The following is a 21355-nucleotide window of genomic DNA, read 5'->3' on the forward strand; positions in this document are numbered from 1 at the left end:
CTTTTTTGTCAGTGTTCTCATAATCTGTTGAAATTAATTAAAAATCAGCCATGTTCACAGAGTTCCTGTAGTCCTGTTACTGACCTTGCCCCATACTCTGACCTTCATCCTCTGCAGTTTAAAAGATAAAAAAATGCCTGGCTGATTTTTAATTAATTTAAGAAATTTTGCATTGAAGTTGATGATAATGTTGGGCATGCTCAATAAGAACCAACTGTCAGTGTTCTAAAAGCCAGACTCACAGCTGCTGGGCGTGCCTAATCAGGGGGCCACACCCACACCAGACTTTGAATTCACTTGAGACAGTCATGGCTTCCCCCAAAGAATCCTGGGAAGTGTAGTTTGAGAAGGGTGCTGAGAGGGGACTCCTATTCCCTTGACAGTACCAGTGGCCAGAGTGGTTTAACAGGCAGCTGCTCTGACTGAAACTCTGTGAGGGGAACAGGGCATTCCCAGGAACTCTCAGCACCCTTCACTAACTACACTTCGCAGGATTCTTTGGGAGAAGCCATGACTGTCTAAAGTGAAATAAAGGTCTGGTATGGATGTGGCCAGGGACAGCTTTGGTTAAAATTTGGGTGGGAGGAAACATGTGCCTGCTGTAGAATAAAAAGGTGGGGGAAACACTGAAAAAGAACAATACTGTTCACAGTGTTTTCCTTTTGGAAAGAGGCTTCCCCTCCGCCCAGTGCCCATCCACTCAATCTTCTCCCCTCCTCCTCCCTCCTGCCCCTCCCCAAGGTCAGTTTCACCTATCCTAAGCATGATTGTACAGTAGCAAATCCCAGTGAACTAAAAAAGCATGCAAATGATCAAACCTTCCCTCCCCTCCTCCTCCCTCTTGTCCCTCCCCTCCCCCATCCTTCACCCCTCCCCCCCAGAGTCAGTTTTACCTATCCTAGGACTACGACCTGGGAGACCAGGGTTCAAATCCCCACACAGCCATGAAGCTCACTGAGTGACCTTGGGCCAGTCACTGCCTCTCAGCCTCAGAGAAAGGCAGTGGTAAACCACCTCTGAATACCGCTTACCATGAAAACCCTATTCACAGGGTCTCCATAAGTCGGAATCGACTTGAAGGCAGTCCAATTCATTTTCAAGCATGATTGCATGGGAGTAAATCCCATTGAACTCAATAAGCATGCACATGATTAAACCTGCCCTCCCCTCCTCTCACCTCCATTTTGCCTTCCCTCCCCTTTTCCCTTCCAACCCCCTCCTTCCCCTCCCATTCCTTCTGCTCCCCTCTCCCCCCTTCTTCCTTCCCTCTACACTACACTCCCCCTCCCCCTCCCCCATGGTCAGTTTTACCTGTCCTAGCCATGATTGCACAGGAGTAAATCCCATTGAACTCAATAAGCATGCAAATGATAAGACCTGCCTTTCCCCGCCTTTGCCTCTCCTCTCCTTTCCACCTCCCTTCTTCCTCTCCTGCTGTCTTCCTTCTCCCCTGCCCACTCCAGGCTTCCCTCTCCATGGTCAGTTTTACCTATCCTATGCATGACTGCATGGCAGTAAATCCCACTGAACTCAATAAACATGCAAATGATCAATCCATTCTCAGAAAACTTGCACAGGATCCCATTTCTTACATCCCAGATTAAAAAGCAGGGAAATTCATTAATAGGAAAAAAAACAAACTTAAGAACATACCTATAGGCAACAGATATTTCTTTCAAACTTAGCAGGTAAATTGGGTAGCTATAGTGAATGCACCAGGAGTGCTGGAGACCTGACCTCCTCTCTACAAATTTGTCAAAATGCAAACACAATTTGGGTTGGTCTTTCACAGTCCAATCCACTTCCTGTGTAGCTTGGAAGAATTTGGTAACATGTGCCTCTGAGCATATGGTGAATGGTGGCAATAACTGCAATCAGCCCAAATAACAGAAACAAGACATGTGCTATGCTGAACTTGTTTTAGCAGGAGGAAGAAACAATATTAAGACAGTTGATATAGTTCAGATAGTCAGTTTAAATATGTTTGATTTACTTTGCAATTTTAGTGAAGTTTCCTATAGCAAATCATTCTCTTTTGCTTTTGTTTCTGTGAATACATGAAGTACAGCAATACTTTGCAACACTAAAAAAGAGCTCCAAAAACAATTGTGGAATAATGGCACTGAGTGTGCTGCAGAATAGTTTCCAATGGACACGAGGAGTGTCTCAGTTTGCACAAGATAAAACAGTGGGAGGTGAAATATATTCTAGCAAACTTTTAGGTGTGCTCTGTGTTTTTAATTGACCATGCCCACCTTTCCTTAAGTGGAGTAGTTTAAGCACAGCAGGCTGAAAATATGCATCTTGGGCAGGCCAACTTTGTTTTACCAACAGCTAGAGTCACTGCTTAAGTAGCAACATATTGTAATAAGTCTGATATTACATCAAACTGCAGTTTCATATTCAACTGTTAATGCGCCCAAAACAAAAATAGAGCATAACCTCCAGTTTGGAACAGAAAAGGCTGTCTTCACTATCATATGACATTGACCAATAAAAAGACTTTGCTTTGTAGGGCAGTACAATATCTCAGAGAGAAGGTCAGGTCTCCTGCTCCCCTGGTGCATTCACTATAGCTGCCCAATTTCTCTGCTTTTTAAAGTTTGATAGAAATATCTGTTGGCTATAGGTATGTTCTTAAACCGCAAGGTTTTTTGCCTATGAGTGAATATACTTAAGTGCTCCAGTGCAAGGTCTTGAAAATCATTTGAGCTGGAAACTCTTAACCTTGGGCACCTTTAATCAAGGTAATGCTCCTATGTGTTGGAAGCACACACAACTTATGCATAATGTTGCACGTCAGAAAATGAACTCAAAAGTCTGCTTCATGGTGGGAGGCCATCTCTGGCCAATTTATTCAGGGTGGCACCAACAGCTCAATCTAGATTCAGTCTTTAGAATCTGATGCATCACCTATGGTTAGAGATGACTCTGACAACTAGTATGATGGGGGAAACTGATAAGGGTCCCTTTCTTTATTTTAAACAGAGCCCAGTTGGAGGCCTAGAAATATGGCCCTCATGTTTGAGGAGGAATAAGGAATTTATCCATCTGATTTTGATCATCGCTCCCCAGATCATAAACCCAACTGAAAAAACCATATTGTCTTCATGTTTTGTACAAGGTCCAGATTTATGTTATTGAATGCTGATAGTTAAATATGTGCAGTAACAAATTTCAACACACACAACTTTTCTAACATTACTCTATTACTTTCAAAGCTGACAAATATCTAGCACTTATTCAACAACAAACCGTAAATGAAACATCCTGCTTGGTAAAAGGACTTGCCAAGAAATTATTTTACAGTTTTAATCATATTAAATCTGGTATGAAGTTAAGCATGTGCCAGAGAAGAAGTGTTCCTTGTCAGGTTCATCTGGGAATAGGAATTCAACCTGTTTTGGATGGGCTGAATTGGGAGAGGCCGTGCAAGCCCTGGACCTCTGCCTGGACTCTGTAGCGGGCTGGATTAGAGCCAATAAACTGAGTTTGAATCCTAGCAAGATGGAGACGCTGTGGGTTGGTGGTTCCCGAGTTCGGATAATTGGTCACTTGTCTGCTTTGGATGGGATCCTACTCCCTCTGAAAGAGCGGGTCCATAGTCTGGGGGTGCTCCTGGATCAATCTTTGTTGCTAGAGGCCCAGGTGACCTCAGTGACTAGGAGTGCCTTTTACCAGCTTTGGCTGGTAAGACAGTAGCAGCCATTTCTGGACTGGGATATCCTGAACACTGTTGTCAATGCACTGGTAACCCCCAGGTTGGATTACTGCAATGCGCTCTATGTGGGGCTACCCTAGAGGTTGGTCCAGAAGCTGCAGCTGGTGCAAAATGCAGTGGTGAGACTGCTCACTGGGGCAGGTTATCACCAGCATGTCACCCCACATCAGGAGAACCGTTCTGCACAACATAGGAAACGAACCTTTAGTGTAATGGCACTTACCCTTTGGAATTCCCTCCCCTTAAATATTAGACAGGCACCATTTCTGTTATCTTTTTGATGCCTACTGAAGAACTTCCTCTTTCAACAAGCCTTTTAAGTAGAGACCTTATCCCAGTCTGCATCTGTGTTGGAAATGCTTTTTAAGATGTTTTTAAAACTTCTTTTTTAAAAAATAGATGCTTTTAAAGCTTTTAAAAATGTTTTAAAAGTTGTTTTGTTTTAATATGTTTGTAATGGTTGTTTTGTTTTAATATATTTTAAAGTCTGTTTTAATGATGTGCTAAAGTGTTTTTAGTGTTTTGTTTGCTGCCCTGTGCTACCTACTGGGAGAAAGGGCGGGATATAAATCTAATAAATATATAAATTAAATAATGCACTTTATATGAAGCTGCCTTTGAGAAACATTCAAAGCTTGACTTCCGGGAAGGGTGACTTCGCTTGTGCCTGCTTTTGAGACGGGCTCCCACCTCAGAAGAAGCTTATTCAGATATAAATCAGTCAGAACATTTTTTTTTTTGACTGATGAAATTTCTCCCGGGCAGGGAGAAACGTAGAGATCAACCTCAGAAGCCTGTTTTTGTTGGGAGGACTGGATTTCATTAATTTATGAGAAAAGGTCCAGCCAGCAATGCCGGACGGACTTCCGAACAAGCTCTATCTGATTAATGCGACACGTTTATCTTTTCTTCAAAGAGAAAATGGACTAACAGGCAAGCACCCTTCTTTCTATTATTTTTTTTACTTGGTTTAAATTGTTGCAGCAAAAAGAGATTTGTCAAATGAATCAGCTTTAAAGAACTTCTGGGTGAGCTATAACTCTTCTCTGTTATTCACGAAATTAACAGCTTATCTCTGTTTCTATTGCAAAAAGCTGTCTTGGAAGTGCATTCTAAAGATATAAACAGAAGAGGGATTTCTATTCCGAGGAGAAAAAAATAAAAAATATGAACTTTGGAACATTATATTGTCTGGGACTATTCTCTTTTTGGTCTATTTTATTTTGACGAATCTGCTTCTTCACGACGCCACTAACTGTTTTGATGCTGGGAACTAAATTTGTTTTGTATTCTTGAACATAGAGAGATAAGGCAGGCTGCTCTGTTTATACTGTGATGTCATCAAGCCTGGAATATTAACCCAATTGTTGCTGAAATAAGAAGTGGTTATTCTTTATTTTTGTTTTGTTTTGTTTTCGTGGTTTTAAAAATGGCAATCAAGAAAGTGGCTGAGAATCTGGAAGTAATTATGTTTCAGAAAATAATGGATGAGATTGAGATAACGAAACAAACCCTGCGACAGGGCAGTAAGGAGCTGAAAATTGAACTGAGCAAAATGACGCAGGAGCTTAAAGAAATAGGGGATCCTGTGAGAGAGAATGAGATCAGAGATGAGAAAAGAAAAAATAAAGGGAAGATACAAGCCCTGGAGATTGGAACAAATGTGGAATTGGAAAAAGATCTGGAGTTTATGGATATTAGAAATAAAATCTACTGTTTGGAATTTAATGTTATCTCTGAAGAAATTAATGAAGATATTAGAGATAAAGTTATCAATGGCTTGGATAATCTTCTGGACTGGAATGACGTGATGGAGCTTGATATAGAGAAAATCTATGGAATTAACTGCAGCCATGTGACAATGGAAAAACTCTCAAGAGATGAGCCAGTGCATTTTGTAAAAAAGAAGAACAGAGATATGACTTTACAACAATATTTCAGCAACTTATTCAGAATCGATGGCAAGAACATAGTTGGGAGAGAGGAAATTCCCATCAGACTCTTATTATATGACTATGGCTATGACAGCAAGATTATTATGGAATACTGATAATGGAAGATTGGACACTGAAATTACTGGACTTAACAGGACTATTGAAGATGGAAGATGGAACTAATAGGGATAATGGCTATTGAAATTATTGGACCTAACAGATTTTGATGAGATGGATTAATTGATATGTTTATTTGGACTATGGTTATGACAATAAGATTATTATTATTATTAACGAGATGGATTAATCGACATGTTTATTTGGAGAAAAATTGATAGATATATTTCTTAAAGAATTGAAACCTCTCTTTGACTTTTTGTGGAAAGAATAAAGTAATGTTTATGAGATTTGATGATTAATTAAGATAACTACTGGAGGAAAGTGATTTTATAATATGATTTAAGAGACAGGATTGTTATATATTGTAGACCTATAACTGATTTGATCTGCGACAAATGGGAAGTCAACATTTTATTTTTTTGTTTAATCATTTTTGTTTTGTTTTGTTTTTTGTCTTTGAATGTTTTATGATTTTGTTTTGTTTGTTTTATGAAAATTTGAATAAAAATTATTGTAAAAGAAAAGAGAAACATTCAAAGCTTCAGCTGGTTCAGAATGATGCAGCCAGACTGATGGCTTAAAATGGATACTGAGAGCATGTGACTCCTTTATTAACAGTTGCATTGGCTGCCAGTTCATTTTCAAGCCGAATTCAAAGTTGTGATTGTGCCTTCAAAAGCCCTCAATGACTTAGAATCAGACTATGAACCCGTCTTTGTATTACGATCTCTAGGAGAAGTATCTAAAACGTGATTGGCAGGGACACAAGAGAGTGCTTTCTTAATGGCTGCTGATATGCTCTGGAACTCTCTCCCCAGTGAGACACCTGTTTGCTAGCCTTCTGCCAAACTGCAGAGACCTTCCTTCCTGTTCTGTCACTTATTCTGCTGCACTATTCTCTAGCTTTTAGCTAAGTGATTTTTTTTTTAATATTCTCTTTTGCAGTTATACTTAACTAACCCTTAAGATTGCTTTGGAGGTCCTGCTCTAAGTACCCCACCATTTAAATTAAAGTGGGTGAAGGAGAGAATGGGACCCTGGTTATGGAATAGCCTTGCAAGAGCCTGGCATCATCTTTGTGGTCTTTTTTGGTGCCCTGGTCTTTTGAACAGCTTGTGTTTCACAGTCTGGGCCTCTCAGTTTAAAAGTCACTTGTGTTTCACTTTTCTAATTTGTTATAAGGTTTATTGTTTTCATAATATTTTAATATTGTACTTATATTTATTGCTCTGCAAGCTACCCAGAGAACTCTTATTATGGAGCAGCTATATAAGTACAGTAAAGAAACAAATGGTAGTTTTTAAGAAAAGTGGTTTCGTTGTTTTTATTGCATTTCTTATGTGTTTTTTTTAAATGGTGGTTAGCTGCTTTGACTATCCAGTATGGAAAAATAAAATCTGCATTTTCTATGTTATATAATTATTCTGATTTTTCATATGTGTGAAAATTTTAAAAAAGTAATACCTTCATGGGAGATTTCCTTCCAGGGATTGGGTGGGTACATAAAAGCCGCATTCTGGATTTGATCATGAATATCCTCATCTTCATTGAATGGAAATGTGCCACTAAGGCTGACATAGATAATGACCCCCACAGACCACATGTCTAATGATCTATTGTACCCTTTGTTTCTCAGGACCTCCGGAGCGAGATAGGCTGGTGTACCCACAACTGAACGTCTGAATGATTTCTCTCCAATGATCCGTGCAAAACCAAAGTCGCAAAGTTTCACCTGTTTGGTACAAACATTGATGAGGCAAATCCAGTACAATAAATGTGTATTTTTTGTTTGATGGTTATATTCAATATAATATAATACATTGCATTATACATGTGCTACTGGTTGACATGTTCAAAGACGAGTATATACTATATACAGTGGTTTTTTTGTGTTATTATCAACAAGTCAGTTTAGCATGTTCTGAAGCTCACTCCCACAAAATTCAGCAAAGAATGTTTCATGCATACAATGGCCTCTCTGTAATAACCAGTGCTTTTTGTCTGGCAGAAGGCTCTGGAACAGAGTACTGGCACCTTTCCTCAAGACGCTGCTCTCTGAAAGACAGCAGCAGGCGCTTCCTTTGCACCATGCTGGAGCTTACTTTAAAAAAACGTTGGGAGAGAAGGTAGGAGCAGTGGAGTTATTCCTGCACACTCAGGCTGCTAGTGCCTCCTTCGTCCTGTTGGAGGTGGGGGGAAAGTGGAGGATATCCCTACACACTCCTTCGCCTCATGCTGGGGCTGACTTATTGAAAAAAATTGGGGAGGGAGGGAAGGAAGGAGCAGGGGTATCCTCACATGTTCAGGCCTGGCAAGCACCTCTTTTGTCCTGTGCTGGGGCTTGCGTTTTTGTGTAAGGTTGGGGAGACAAGGAAGGAGTGGTAGGAGTGTCCCTGCATGCTCAGGGTTCTGTTGCCCGCCAGCAAGGTGGTGCTCATGGTGGGTGCTTCCTTAGTCCCAGGGAGATGAACTTTTCTGAACCGGGGTGTGTATGATTAAGAGAGGTATATAGGTGGGCTGTGTGAGAGAGGAACAGATACGGGGTGTGTGTGTGTGTGTGTGAGAGAGAGAGAGATGGAGTGAGGGACAGATCTTTTATGTTGTTTGTGTGCATATGTGATAAAAGGATGCATGTGGTGGCAGAAAGCAATTCACATGGGCAGAGAGAGAGGGAGACATATATGTGTGGTTGTGTATGTGTGAAATGTGTGTTGTGTGTTTAAGAGTGATAGAGATGGAGACAGGGAGATGCATGCGTGTCTGTATGTGTGTACTCTGTATGCTTGCAAGATCAACTGTGGTGTGGCCACCTTGTATATTTTCCCTAGTACTAGAGAATGCTACCTGTTGGTATTAGACAACAGCAGCATTAGCGTGTGTGTATGTGTAGAAAATCAATATTGTGTGAAACCAGGGCTGTGGAGTTGAAGTCGAAGTCGTGGAGTCGGAAGCAATTTTGGGTGGAGTTGGAAGAAATGTACCGACTCCGACTCCAAAATAAAATTTTGATTGACAAATTTTTTAAAATATAAATTCAAAATGTCAAAGAAGCTTCCCATGAAGTCAGCTGTAGTTGACCATTTCACCATAACTCAAGATGGAAAACATTTTGTGTGTCAGTGTATGACACAGGACCACAGAAGCAGAGTGACATAGCAACAAGAGACTTTATGAGAGTTCTGATCTCATTTGTGGGCAGTGTTATTGACATTGTACTTCAACTTGGAAAGAGGGGGGAAGCCATCCAAATCACCCTGATTCACTTTGTTATTTGGCCCACACACAGAGCCATTGCACACCCATGTACAAAATCCAGAAGTTATATCATGTTTTCCCAGCAAGATGAGCCCAGCTTCCTCCTGCATTTAAAAGATTAATGACAAATGCAGTTATTAGCTAACTGATAATCTTCCCCCTTCCTCTATTTTTTTTTAAAATATTACAAGATATACTCACTCACTTGTATGGTTTGTTCCTTGACTTTAAAACAAAATAAAAACAGCTGAAAAACTGCTCCACTGACCTCATCATCATGTCACAGGAAGCTACCTAATCACCATTTTGATAGCTTTGGCTAAATAGTAAGAATATATTTTCCCTTATTATGGCAAATATTCGTTTACAGCAGGCTTTTCACTGAAAATATGCATATCTAGGTGTACCCACAAATGCCACTGCTCTGTGTGTGTGTGTGTGTGTGTGTGTGTGTGTGTGTGTGTGTGTGTGTGTGAGAGAGAGAGAGAGAGAGAGAGAGAGAGAGAGAGAGAGAGAGAGAGAGAGAGAGAGAGCATGCATGCATGCATGCATACATGAAAAAGAAAGGTGTAGGGGAGATCGCTATGCTATTGTTTTCTGCATTTTTTAAAACAAGAAGAAGTTGGGGGAGATTTGAAACTTAGGAGACTTGTGAAAATAAAGATAGATCTGTATGTTACTTTTCTCTGACCACTACAGATTTGTGTACCCACAGAGGATCACGGTGCCCCATGTGCCAATTGGAAACACATGGGATCTCATGTGTGATTCAACAGGCAAAATGTATTTTTGCATATTACAGTTTTTACAAGTACACAGAGGTGAAAGAGACTCATCTATCTGGTGACCGCTGGAAATGGATTCTTGGGAAGATAAATACCTAAATCACAGCTCAGCTTCAAACATATTGAAGTGCTATGGTTTTCACTAGATTGTTTCTGTTTAAAAAGAGCCAAAGCAACTCACTGACACAAATCACTTTTGGTACTTGTAATTTGCTTTGTTAAAAGGACTGAATTTTACCTGGACAACATGAATTTATTTTTACTTGCCTGTGGGAAAGGATCAGCCGATGCCAGCAATACATTTTCTGGTTTGAGATCACAATGAACAATGTTTTTAAAATGAAGATGTCTCAAAGCAACAAGTATCTATAAAGAAACAAATCAGCTATGCTGTAACATAGAGTATGCTCAATATTTACCTTTGTTTTAAAGATTTTCCTGGTGATGAGATAAAAACGAAAAAGCACAAGGATAACAACTTAATTCAAGTGATTTTATGTTCACATGCCAAACCATGTAAACAAACAAGAATATAAAATATAAAGGACTTAATTTTAAAGGCTTCCTCATGTAGCAACGCTGCCCTGCTATTATTACTAAGCATTCTTTTAGTAGTGCATAAAAGCTAGCCTACAGCTGCACTCCCATCCCCCTAATTTGGTGATCAAGGGTTGAGTCAGAGACAACTACAGAAACGGAAAGGTTGGCACAGACCATTATATTTAATCTGAGAGATGGGGGAGTGGGAAACATAATGGGGGAGCATTAACTACTCCTCAGAATCATCTCTGGATTGGGGATGAGAGAATGCTACCTATAACCATAGGGACTTAATAATTACTTAAAGTTAATAACTTAATGATTTTAAGAAATCTTGCGCATGCCATATTTTCAAAGAACTGATGAACCAAAACAGGTCCAAGGGCCAAATGTGGCACTCCATCTGGCCCTCAGAACTCTCTCCAAGCCATACTCCCTCTGCCCTGGCCACATTCCTTACTGGCCCTGCTTTAAACTGAGTGTTTTTTTCCAGTTGGAAGGTGTCCTTGAGCTCCGCCTCTTGAATGTCTGGATAGAGAACAGACAGGGTATGTCAGTGTGTATAGAAACTAACTACTGTACAAAGCTAAAAGTTACATTTATTGATCCACCCACTGTTGCCTCCGGCCCCACCCAGAAGGCTGACCAGAAGGGAATGTGGCCCTATGGCTAAGAAAATATTCCCTATCCCTGATCTAAAAGGTGATCAGTGTCATAAATTCCGCCTGAGAGAGAGACGGGGAGGAGCGTTTGAGTGGCACTACTATCTTCTACCTGACAACATGGGATGTTCTCCTACTGGGCTTTAGTTTATTATCTGTGGCTCTAATCTTCCAGCTGTATATCATGTCAATTGATGGCGCTAGGATGCGTCTGAGTGGGCAGGTAGCAGGGAGCTGTGAAGATGCTGCCCCAGTTTCAGTGATAATGGGCAGAGAAGGTATAGTCAGAGTGGAGGGACTGATGACCATCGGGGCAGAGGCCTGGGTGTTTGGTCCCTTTCCCATGTTTCAGCTCTCTCACTCTTCCAGAAGTTACTGGCAACTTATCCACTGAGCTCTCTGGTCCAGTGGTGTTGTTACTGAATGCCAGGTCAGTCAATGGTAAGACAATGCTCATCCATAACTTGACTGTGGATGAAAGGGCTGACTTGGCATGTATCACTGGAACTTGGATGTGTGTGCTGGGTGGGCCTGACCTAGGGATGGGGAATGATATCCATTAAACCAGACTTAGTACCGGATTCCAGCTGAATTCGACAGTCCGCTATCTTTTCGGACCTGCACTGATTTCTTGTGGTGGGCTGCGGCTCTAATCAGCATGGATTTTCCCCCCTGATTTTACATAATTATCTTCATAATTTCCTCTAAGTTGATGCATTCATAACAGTGTATAGGTGTGATAAATAGGAAAAATAAATCACGTGGAACACTGTGATCATTTACTAAAGTATTTACATTAAATTAAGCAATTTTTGTTCGCAGCCAAAAAGAAAAAAAGAAAACCAGTGGATTGAATCAGCAAGTGCCAAAGCAAGCGGGAACAAAAAAAGGGTAGATCGGGATCAAATGACTGACTATCGGAATACAAGAGGATTGGAACTAGGCAGCGAACCCCATGTCAGCATATAACATCTCTGCTCAGAGATCTGCACTGGTTGCTGATTTGTTACAAGGAGAAGTTCAAGGGTTACTATTGGTATGTAATGCACTTTGCAGCGTGGGACTGCCTTATGTCATGTGTGCCCACTCGACCTCTTTGACCCAGCAGAACGGCACTGTTACAGATGCCACATAATACTCATTCTGCACTTGTAAGAAATTATTCTTTTAGTGTGGCAGAACCTACCCTTTGGAAATCCCTGCCTACTGATATCAGTCAGGTATTTTCACTGTATTCTTTTTGGTGCCTGATTAAAACATTTCTGTTTAGGCAAGCCGATCCAGACACATACATGCTGATATCTTTTTAGTCTACTGCTGATTTTAATTGTTTTTAAAAATGTTTTTAATTACTTGTTTTTAATGATAATTATAATGTTTCTTGTAAACTGCTTAGAGGTTTTCACAATCAAGGAGTATATAATTTTTGTTAAATAAATAAATATTTGCATTACATATTGCTCACCAAGACACACTAATTTCCACAAGGTTGTAAATCAGGTGGGAATGTTTATGGATTAAAAAGATCAGACTAAGGCAAATTATTATTATTATCACCACCATTATCATCATTTATTACCTGCCCTTCACTGAAAGGTCCCACGGCAGGTTACAACAATTTTAAAATATGACATTAAAAACAATTTAAAAACAACCTAACAGTTGTATGTCACAGTCATAACAACTGGCACTTATTGGGCACCCAAGGTCTCAGCACTGGCACAGCTGTCTTGTGTCTATGAATGATCCTCCCATATGTGGAATTGGCTAGCTTGGCAATGGCTCCCACATATGTCAAAGATGGAGAAGAGATGAGTCTATCACAGAGTTGTAGGCTCCACGTACCAGCAGGCTTTGGGGGAAGGCTTTCAACTTTCCACACATGAGAGACACACTGAAGATCATGATTAATGCTTACCATCTTACATGTTATTATTTATTTATTATTACATTTATATCCTGCCTTTCCTCCAATGAGCTCAAAGTGGCATACATGGTTCTCCTCCATCTCCATTTTATTCTCACAACACCCATGTGATATAGAGACTGAGAGACTGTGACTGGCCCAAGGTCACCCAGCAACCTTCATGGCTGAGTCAGGATTTGAACCCTGGTCTCCCAGGTCCTACTCCAACACTCTAACCACCACACCATGCTAACTTTCTGTACATTAAACTAGGATCAATACAGTCAAGCACATAATAAATATTCTTCATCAGAGAGAAGACACAGAGAAAGGCACAGCCTAAAGTCAACTTGATATACAAAACTTGCTAGCAACCTCAATAATACTTTACTCACTCTGGACTGCACTCTCTCTCCAAACTGTGGCTTACACCATTACCTGCTATCCATGTCAATGGTATATTTGACTATATTTTTAATTTATAGAAGTGAATCTCATACGAAAAGGAACATTTGATATCCCTTAGTGGGCTCGCTCTTACCTGTGTAATTAAAAACTTGGTTATTCGTTCTGGCAGCCTTCCTTTTTCACTTGACAAGATCATCTCCAGCATGTCTCCGTGGAGCTTCTCCATAACAACAAACACTCTTTCTGGTGTCTCAAACATGCATTCCAAATTTACAACACCCAAGTGATGCAGATTCTATTATTAAAGAAAAACACTATTTGAGTAAGCCCAATTTGTCCAGATCCAATGACAAAGCCCAGGAAATGTTAGGTTATTATACAGCCATCCATTTTTCCAGCCCTTTGGCACCAGCATAAAAGTATAACCAGCCAGAAATAACCTAGCAATAATTTGTTATGCAAAATCAGTCAGGACAATGCAAACATGCTTAGAACCTATAAAATTGGTTTGTCAATAACATTTTAAAGATCTATACAGAACAGGCATTTTGTCCTTATCAATTTAAGAAGAGCCTTCTGGATCAGAACAGTGGCCCAACTAGTCCAGCATTCTGTTCTCACACTGGCCAACCAGATGCCTAAGGAAAGCCCGCAAGCAGGACCTGAGCACAACAGCACTCTCCTCTCCTGTGGTTTCCAACAACCAGAATTCAGAAGCATACTGTCTCTGACAGTGAAGGGAGAACATATCCATCATGGCTAGTAGCCACTGATACCCTTATCCTCCATGCTGCCCTGGGCTCCTTCTAGGAAGAAGGGCGAGATATAAATTTAATAATAAATAAAATGAAATAAAATGAATTTGTCTAATCCTCTTTTAAAGCCATCCAATTTGGTGGCCAAAACTTCCTCTTGTGAGAGTGAATTCAATAGTTTAACTATGTGCTGTGTGAAGTACTTTCTTTTGTCTATCCTGAATCTTCCAACTTTCAAGTTCCCTGAGTTCTAGCATTATGAAAGAGGGAGAAAAAAGTTTTCTCTAATTTATTTTAGAGGAACAGAATGGAACCATGTTATCCTTAGGTTACTTCCAGTCCCCTGGTCTTGGAACTTAAAAATAAAATAAAATGTACCTTGCATATGTTAAGGAAATGTTTTCATTTTTATAGTTAACAACTTGGACCTGCACCAATATGTTGCAGTGTGGGGTCATCCTGTTTGGGGTTCTATCCTGCCATTCCCTTCTTCTAGTTTTCTGTCCCCTTCCTATAACAGGCCATCAATATTCCATGCCCATTAAGTATGTTCACACCTTGTTGTACCAATTTGGTTTTTTTCCCCCCATTATAGTTTTTTTTTTGGAGGGGGGACTTTCATAACTTTGATGTTCCCCCCAAAGCCTGTTGCTATGGGCTACACCACTTATTTTCATTTGCTTGTATTTGTTTCTCACTTAAGTGTCTATTTTTCTGTACAGCTCTCTCGTTCAGAGCAGTCCCCTTCCCACCCCACCCACAATCTCCTTCAGTCCTGGCAGCCTGTCTGCCCAGTCTAAATGAGATGCAGACAGATAACAAGTCTGGGAAGAGAGCCAACATGTCCACTTGTAGAGATGGAATTCCTTTAAAAGGCAGTTAATTTTTTAGAAGCCTTAGGGAAAGGACTCAGCAAGACTCAGTCCTCAGAAGAGACTGAGTGGCCAGGCTCTAGTAACCACACCTTTTGATAAGACAGAGAATAAAAAGGCCAAACACCCAGTGTTCTGGACCAGTGCTGAACCCCTGGTTGAAGCAAGGACTGTGTATCACATTCGTTTCATCTGACAGTGAGTAGTATTATTGTATGTTTCTGTATTTCCAACTGCTTTGTAACTGTCTTAGTAAGACTCTGAGTTTGAACTCAAGTCTTGTGCAACAATCTAACCTAATAGATGCTGTAACTTGATGATTTATACCTTTTTATACTAGAAGAAGTTCCCAACCTGGGGGCTGTGAAGTAATCCAGAGGGGGCCGCGAACAGTAAAGAAATGAATTATTTATTATTATTTTTAAAAAAGTCTTCACTCCCTGGACACTGTCTGCCCCCCACTGCTGCTGCAGATGACACCTCCCTTTTGCTCCAAACAACAGGGAAGGTCTTTTGCTGAAGCGCCAGAGCATTTTTCAGGCAAGGGCAGGCATCTGCCTATAAAACACGTGGCAGACACCAAAGGAGGCTGAGGGTGGAGCTACCAGGAAGAAGAGGGGATTACTATTGCTGACTCCCGTCTACTTGCACTGCTACTTCTGATGATGCCCTCACTCAGAATGAGAGGAGAGGGCTTTTGTGAAGCAAAAAGAAGCAAGGCTGCAAGGAAAGGCCCTTCCTTCCTGGCAGCCAGCCTGCCTGCCTTTCTTGACTCCTGCTTCATTGCCACCTCCTTTTAAAAATTCTTCTTATTTGTGAGGCTGCCCAGATCTCACCTTCGGCCCAGACGGAGCCAAAGAGCAGTCAGGAAGCTCAGGACGTGCTCGCCCCCCATCTTTGAGGCTAAGTGTGTGTGTCTGAGTCCCCCCTTTCTTCCGCCTACACTCTGCCCCTTCATCTCTCTCTCCAAGATGCTGCGGCAGTTGAGGGTTACCCCCTCCCACATTCCCAAATGCATGCACATCTGCAGAAGCTTGCTGGAGGGGCAGGTGTGTTTGTGTGTGTGCACTGATGTTTTCTGCTCCACTCTCATTTCCCAAGTGCACGCTAACCAAGTCATCAGCTCTGATAATCATCCCAAGGCCTAAAAGCACCAATCCCCCTCCTCAATCTATCTACCCTTTTGTCTTCATAATCTAGCATCCCCACCGCTACTACATTGCTGGTTTTTATTATTATTATTATTATTATTATTATTATTATTAAAAAGCTCAGCAGGTTGGCTGAGGCTGGGGTCCACATACTACAGCTGAAATGTATTTATTTATTTAATATTATTGCATTTATATCCCACCTTTTCTCCAAGTTACTCAAGGTGGTACACATGGTCCCCCCCACCGGTTCTATTTTCTCCTTACACCAACCCTGTGCAATATGTCAGGCTGACAGACTGTGTCTGGTCCAAGGTCACCCAGTGGGCTTCATGGCTGGGTGGGGATTTGAACCTGGATCTTAGTCCAACACTGTATCCCACTGGTGTTGAGACAGGACTGTACATCTTCAGACTGTGGGGAGGGGAGAGGGATACCAACTTGATTGGACCTTTGCATTAAGAAAAGAAAGCAACATCTCCCTATCCCCAGGGAGCTTTTTATGGAAAGGGATATTTGGAGATGTGATTTTGCCACGCACCATTTTTTAGATTAACAGAGGCTAAAATTACAATTAGAGTGGGGGAGGGTGTCACATAATTTTTTAAGCTTAAAAAGGGGGTCACGTACTCATAAAAGCTAGGAACCACTGCCTTAAAGTTTAAGGTTTCTATATATTCATATATATGAATATTTCTTCATATATTAATTGTATACTGTACCTGTTTCTGATATCTATTTCTGATTTATAATTCTGATATGTCCCTCTTGTGCTATATGTGGATTGGCAGTCAGAGAATGAGTTCCATTAGTATGTATAATGCAAGAATTACACATGCAGTCCTAATTCAGTTCATACCACAAAGAAATGAGGCTCACAATTATTATTTTTTACTACATGGGTAGAAACAGACAAAAGTATCCCTTAACATTCACTGATTAGACATCTAATAATTATGTTAGATCATCTCAAAAGCACATTTATTTCTGACTATGCAGATTAGCAAGTTACTAACATTTTTGGTGCAAAGTTCCTGTATTTAAAGCAGATTTTAAATTATTTCAAAAAGAGACACAAGTTGATAACTTTATCTGGGGATCCAATGCTTAATTAGTTACATAGGTTTCTATTGCTGAAATATGTTCTCAGCAAATTTTATTGCCCTGCTCTAAATTAAACACATACAGGATATAATTGGTAATTAAATAAAAGATACCTGTAAAATTGCAACCTCATTACGAAGTTGGCTTTCTTGCTTAGTTGGAAATCTCAGTTTGTCAATGATTTTAATTGCTACATCTCTTCCTGTTTTGCGATGTTTTCCTGTTTGATGAAAAATATGCCAATTAACATGATCATCTTTGAGAAGCGTCACCTTTCTAGAACTCAAATTTTTTGTTTTATGAGACAAGAATGTTCTAAGCCATTCAGATTATTTTCTTTAATTTCATGAAATTTATAAAACAGATTTCAAGGCAAAGAGGTAGCCATATCTTTTCTCTTACAGGTAAAAATCAGTGAGGACAATTTTAGAAGAAAAACAGCACAAGGATAAAGGTTTAAAAGTTTATTCTCCTTCCCTCCCATCCCGCACCCTAGTCTTCTGAATTAGTTTGCAGCTTCTGCCCCTCCATTTCGTAAAAATTAAAAAAAGGGGATATGCAAAACCACATGCAGTTTGGCTCATAAATTTGGCATGTTATTTAGATCCACTGAAATAAACAGGCATTATACATAGTACAGAGCACCCTGTGTGCACAGGACTCTCATCAACAGTTAAAGGAAGGAAAGACCTAGAACAGGTGTGGGGAACCTTTGGCACTCCAGATGTTGCTGAACTATAACTCTCATGGGCCATGCTTGCTAGGGCTGATGGGATCTGTGGTTCAGCAACATCTGGAGGGCCAAAGGTTCCCCACACCTGACCTAGAGGAATATAGGTCACATTCCCAAGAAAGCCAGTTGTGTACAGGAGTGGCTAGAATGGAAGGCAATGCCACAGAATAGCCCTCTCAAAGAGCAGTGTTGCTGCCACTTACCTGGATGGTGCAGGGTACTGTGCTGGTGCACTGGCAGGAATGCCAAAATGGCTCTGCTGGTGCGCTCGTACAGCCCTCAATTCACCACCACCCTAGCCAACCTCTTGCAAAGCTAATCTTAACTGACAGTATCATCATTTTATTTATTTATTTAAAACATTTCTATCCCGCCCTTCTACTTTACAACAGGGCATTCAGGGTGGCTCACAATAAAATCATACACAATACAATAAAAACACAAAAACATTAAAACAGATAAAAATACATAAAATACAGTTGAGAAATACAGGGGAGTGATATTAAAAGGGACTAAAGAAGTAAAACTAAAAAAGGGGGGGATCAAATCAGTTTCAGGTTCTACCTTTCTGTTTAGAAAACATTAATGAAGACATTGTGGAGCATTTCAGACACATCTGAGCAGAACTAAAACAAATTAAGGGCCAAACTAGACATGGCATTAAATGTCTGAATGCAACTGACATGCACAGGACCAGACTGTAGAGGGGAAATTTAACTCTCTCTCCCTCTTTCTCTCCCTGCCATGGTTCTAACAAAAATCACCTCTCTGAAGATAATCTGATTTTCAAGGGAGGGCTCTATTCACACATTTATCATTGTATCTAGCTTGGCCCTATGGGCCAAATTAAATGTTACACCATTCACTTAGTTAGCAAAGGCAACAACAAGAAGTTTCAGGAAAGCAGATAGGAGGAGTAATAAAGGGGGTAATGAATCTCCAACTTCATATGGACCCCAAAATTAGATTGCATGTCATTTTATTATGTATGTTTGCTTTTAAATTCTGTTGATTTTATCTACATTTCTGATAATTTTATTATGTCTACTTGTTTTCAAAATGTACTGATTTTTATCAGTATTTTTGATAAATTTTATGTAAACAATTCAGGATTTTCTTTCATTAAGCAGTATATAAATTGTGTTAAATGAATAAAATTAATTAAAGATACTGCAAGGTATTTTTGGGATATCATGATTCAATTATGAAGATGTCTTCAAAGCTTTTTAAAAAATGTTTTTAGAGATGTTTTGATGTATTTCGAGGTCTGTTTTTATGATGTTTTAAAGTGTTTTTAGTGATTTTGTTTGCTGCCCTGGGCTTCTGCTGGGAGGAAGGGCGGGATATAAGTGAAATAATAAATAAATAATAAATAATTTATATATGGCAATTGTATGCATCCGATAACATAAAGTTCTCTGTCCAAGATAGTATAGGCTCTAATGATAAAATTCCTGTGCCACAAGCTATTTTTTTTAAGTATTTTGCCTCCTGTGCTCTCTCCATATCATATTAGAATATTTTCTGTATGCCAGATAGAGGGGGAAAACCTAGCGACATGATGAATCTGAAAACGCTCGAGAAACACTTGGTGGTATCCAACTAAGTCATTCTCCAATGAGACTCTGTCAAATCAATGGACTTAAGTTAGTCAACCTAACCATGTCTACTCAGAAGACATATATGATACACGTGGAAAGTCTTACCTCCATAAACAATTCCAAACTGTCCTGATCCCAGCACTTCATCTGGAAAGATTTGGTACACTGTACTGATATCCTGTTAGTACAAATATATTGCATGTTAAGCCCCAGAGTATGGAAATAAAGTCCAGATTTGAATAGTTTTGCTGAAGCTAAATTATTCAGAAAATGATTTCACAGAAATGCTGCTGAATTCCATGCAAGACAATGGTTGAGTTCTGGTAAGATCAGTATCTATCCTGAGTCTGCCCTCATTTTGAATTCCTTTTAACGAGCTGTGCTCCTTTCTGTAGTGTGCACATGGACCCTTAATGTTTGTGCACATGTGCAGCACATTCAAAGCCACTGGGCATCAACAGAACTAAAGTACACGTCACATGTTTGGTGGCATTTAAGGACACTATTCACTTGCTTCCCCACTCTGAAGACTCTGTGGGTTTGCAAGTTGGGGCAAAGGGAAGAGAGAGGCAGCTCTGTGCTATGCACACTGAAGCTTAGTAAATGCTTCTAAACTCCATCACACTTCAGTGACCTCATCAAGCTGCACTGGGCCCAGCAAGGACCATAGCTTATTGGAATGAATCCCTGAATCAAGAGAATTGCAAAAAAGGAAGGTTGAATTTCAACTGAACTTCAAGTTAACGGAACATGTTAGAACAGATAAGAAAATCCCTGATGGATCAGGCCAATGGCCCATCTAGTACATCATCCTGTTCTCACAGTGGCCAACCAGATGAATATGGAAAGCAGGACCTGAGCGTAAGAGCACTCTTCCCACTTGTGATTCCCAGCAACTTGCATTCAGAGGCATCCTGCCTCTCTCACAGGGTTCTAATCACAGAGTATTTAAACTGGTGCATTCTTACTGTGGGGTTGCAAAAGAGGATTTTAAACTGACCAAGATTTTGACCTTTTTAATCAGAAAGAAAAATTAAAAAATGCTGTAAAAATATTTTCCTCAATGGCTACTTTTTTATCCTTCTATAAAGAAAATGCCCAATGAAACATCCTCTTAAAGTTTTCCAAACAGATCAATGACTTTGCAAGCTGTGCTTTATCATGTCTGGCACAGACACTCAGAACACTTACCACATTTTCTTCGACCTGGCAATTTGATACTGAGATACTGATAGATATATTTCCTAGAAAAAAAGGTATAGAAATTACTTCTGTCCGGAAGGCACAGAGGGAGGTCCACCACCAGAGGCCTCCCCAGCATGGCAGAGGACAGCTCCAATGCCATCACTGCACTGCTGGCAATTATTATTTATTTATTATTATTTAGTTGCATTTCTAAACCGCCCTATAGCTAGCAGCTCCCAGGGCGGTGTACAACATGATAAAACCACAATATTTAAAATACAGCAAGTGTGTATTGCGCAAACAATATAAAACATTATATAAACAAAGTAAAAGAAAACTAGAAATAAAATAAGTAAGATTAAAAGCATAAAATACATTAAAATGCCTGGGTGAAGAGGTGGGTTTTTACCTGGTGCCAGAAAGATGACAGGGAAGGCGCCAGGCGTATCTCATCTGGGAGGGCATTCCATAATTCGAGGGCCACCACCGAAAAGGCCCTAGATCTTGTTACTGTTCTCCGGGCCTCTGTATGGGTTGGGACCCGGAGAAGGGCCTTAGACGTCGAGCGGAGTGAACGGGTAGGAACATAGCGAGAGAGGCGTTCCATCAGATATTGCGGTCCA

General features: G+C 40.3%; 1 protein-coding gene across 9 annotated transcripts in view; it reads right to left on the bottom strand.

The window, feature by feature from the left end:
• The window catches only part of PRKD1 (protein kinase D1), a 183635-nt gene that overhangs the window by 5529 nt on the left and 156751 nt on the right, over positions 1-21355 (bottom strand). For 8 of the 9 annotated variants that reach the window (XM_061611549.1, XM_061611548.1, XM_061611551.1 and 5 more), the window contains 6 exons: positions 20739-20791; positions 19653-19725; positions 17327-17433; positions 13465-13626; positions 10083-10181; positions 7240-7507 (listed from right to left, as the gene is read on the bottom strand). In XM_061611549.1, the coding sequence (XP_061467533.1) occupies positions 7240-7507; positions 10083-10181; positions 13465-13626; positions 17327-17433; positions 19653-19725; positions 20739-20791 (762 nt within the window). The remainder of the gene's footprint in view (positions 1-7239; positions 7508-10082; positions 10182-13464; positions 13627-17326; positions 17434-19652; positions 19726-20738; positions 20792-21355) is intronic. The other variant, XM_061611555.1, reaches the window with a different exon arrangement.

Source organism: Rhineura floridana, chromosome 2, assembly GCF_030035675.1.
Source record: "Rhineura floridana isolate rRhiFlo1 chromosome 2, rRhiFlo1.hap2, whole genome shotgun sequence".
Taxonomy (NCBI): Eukaryota; Metazoa; Chordata; class Lepidosauria; order Squamata; family Rhineuridae; genus Rhineura; species Rhineura floridana.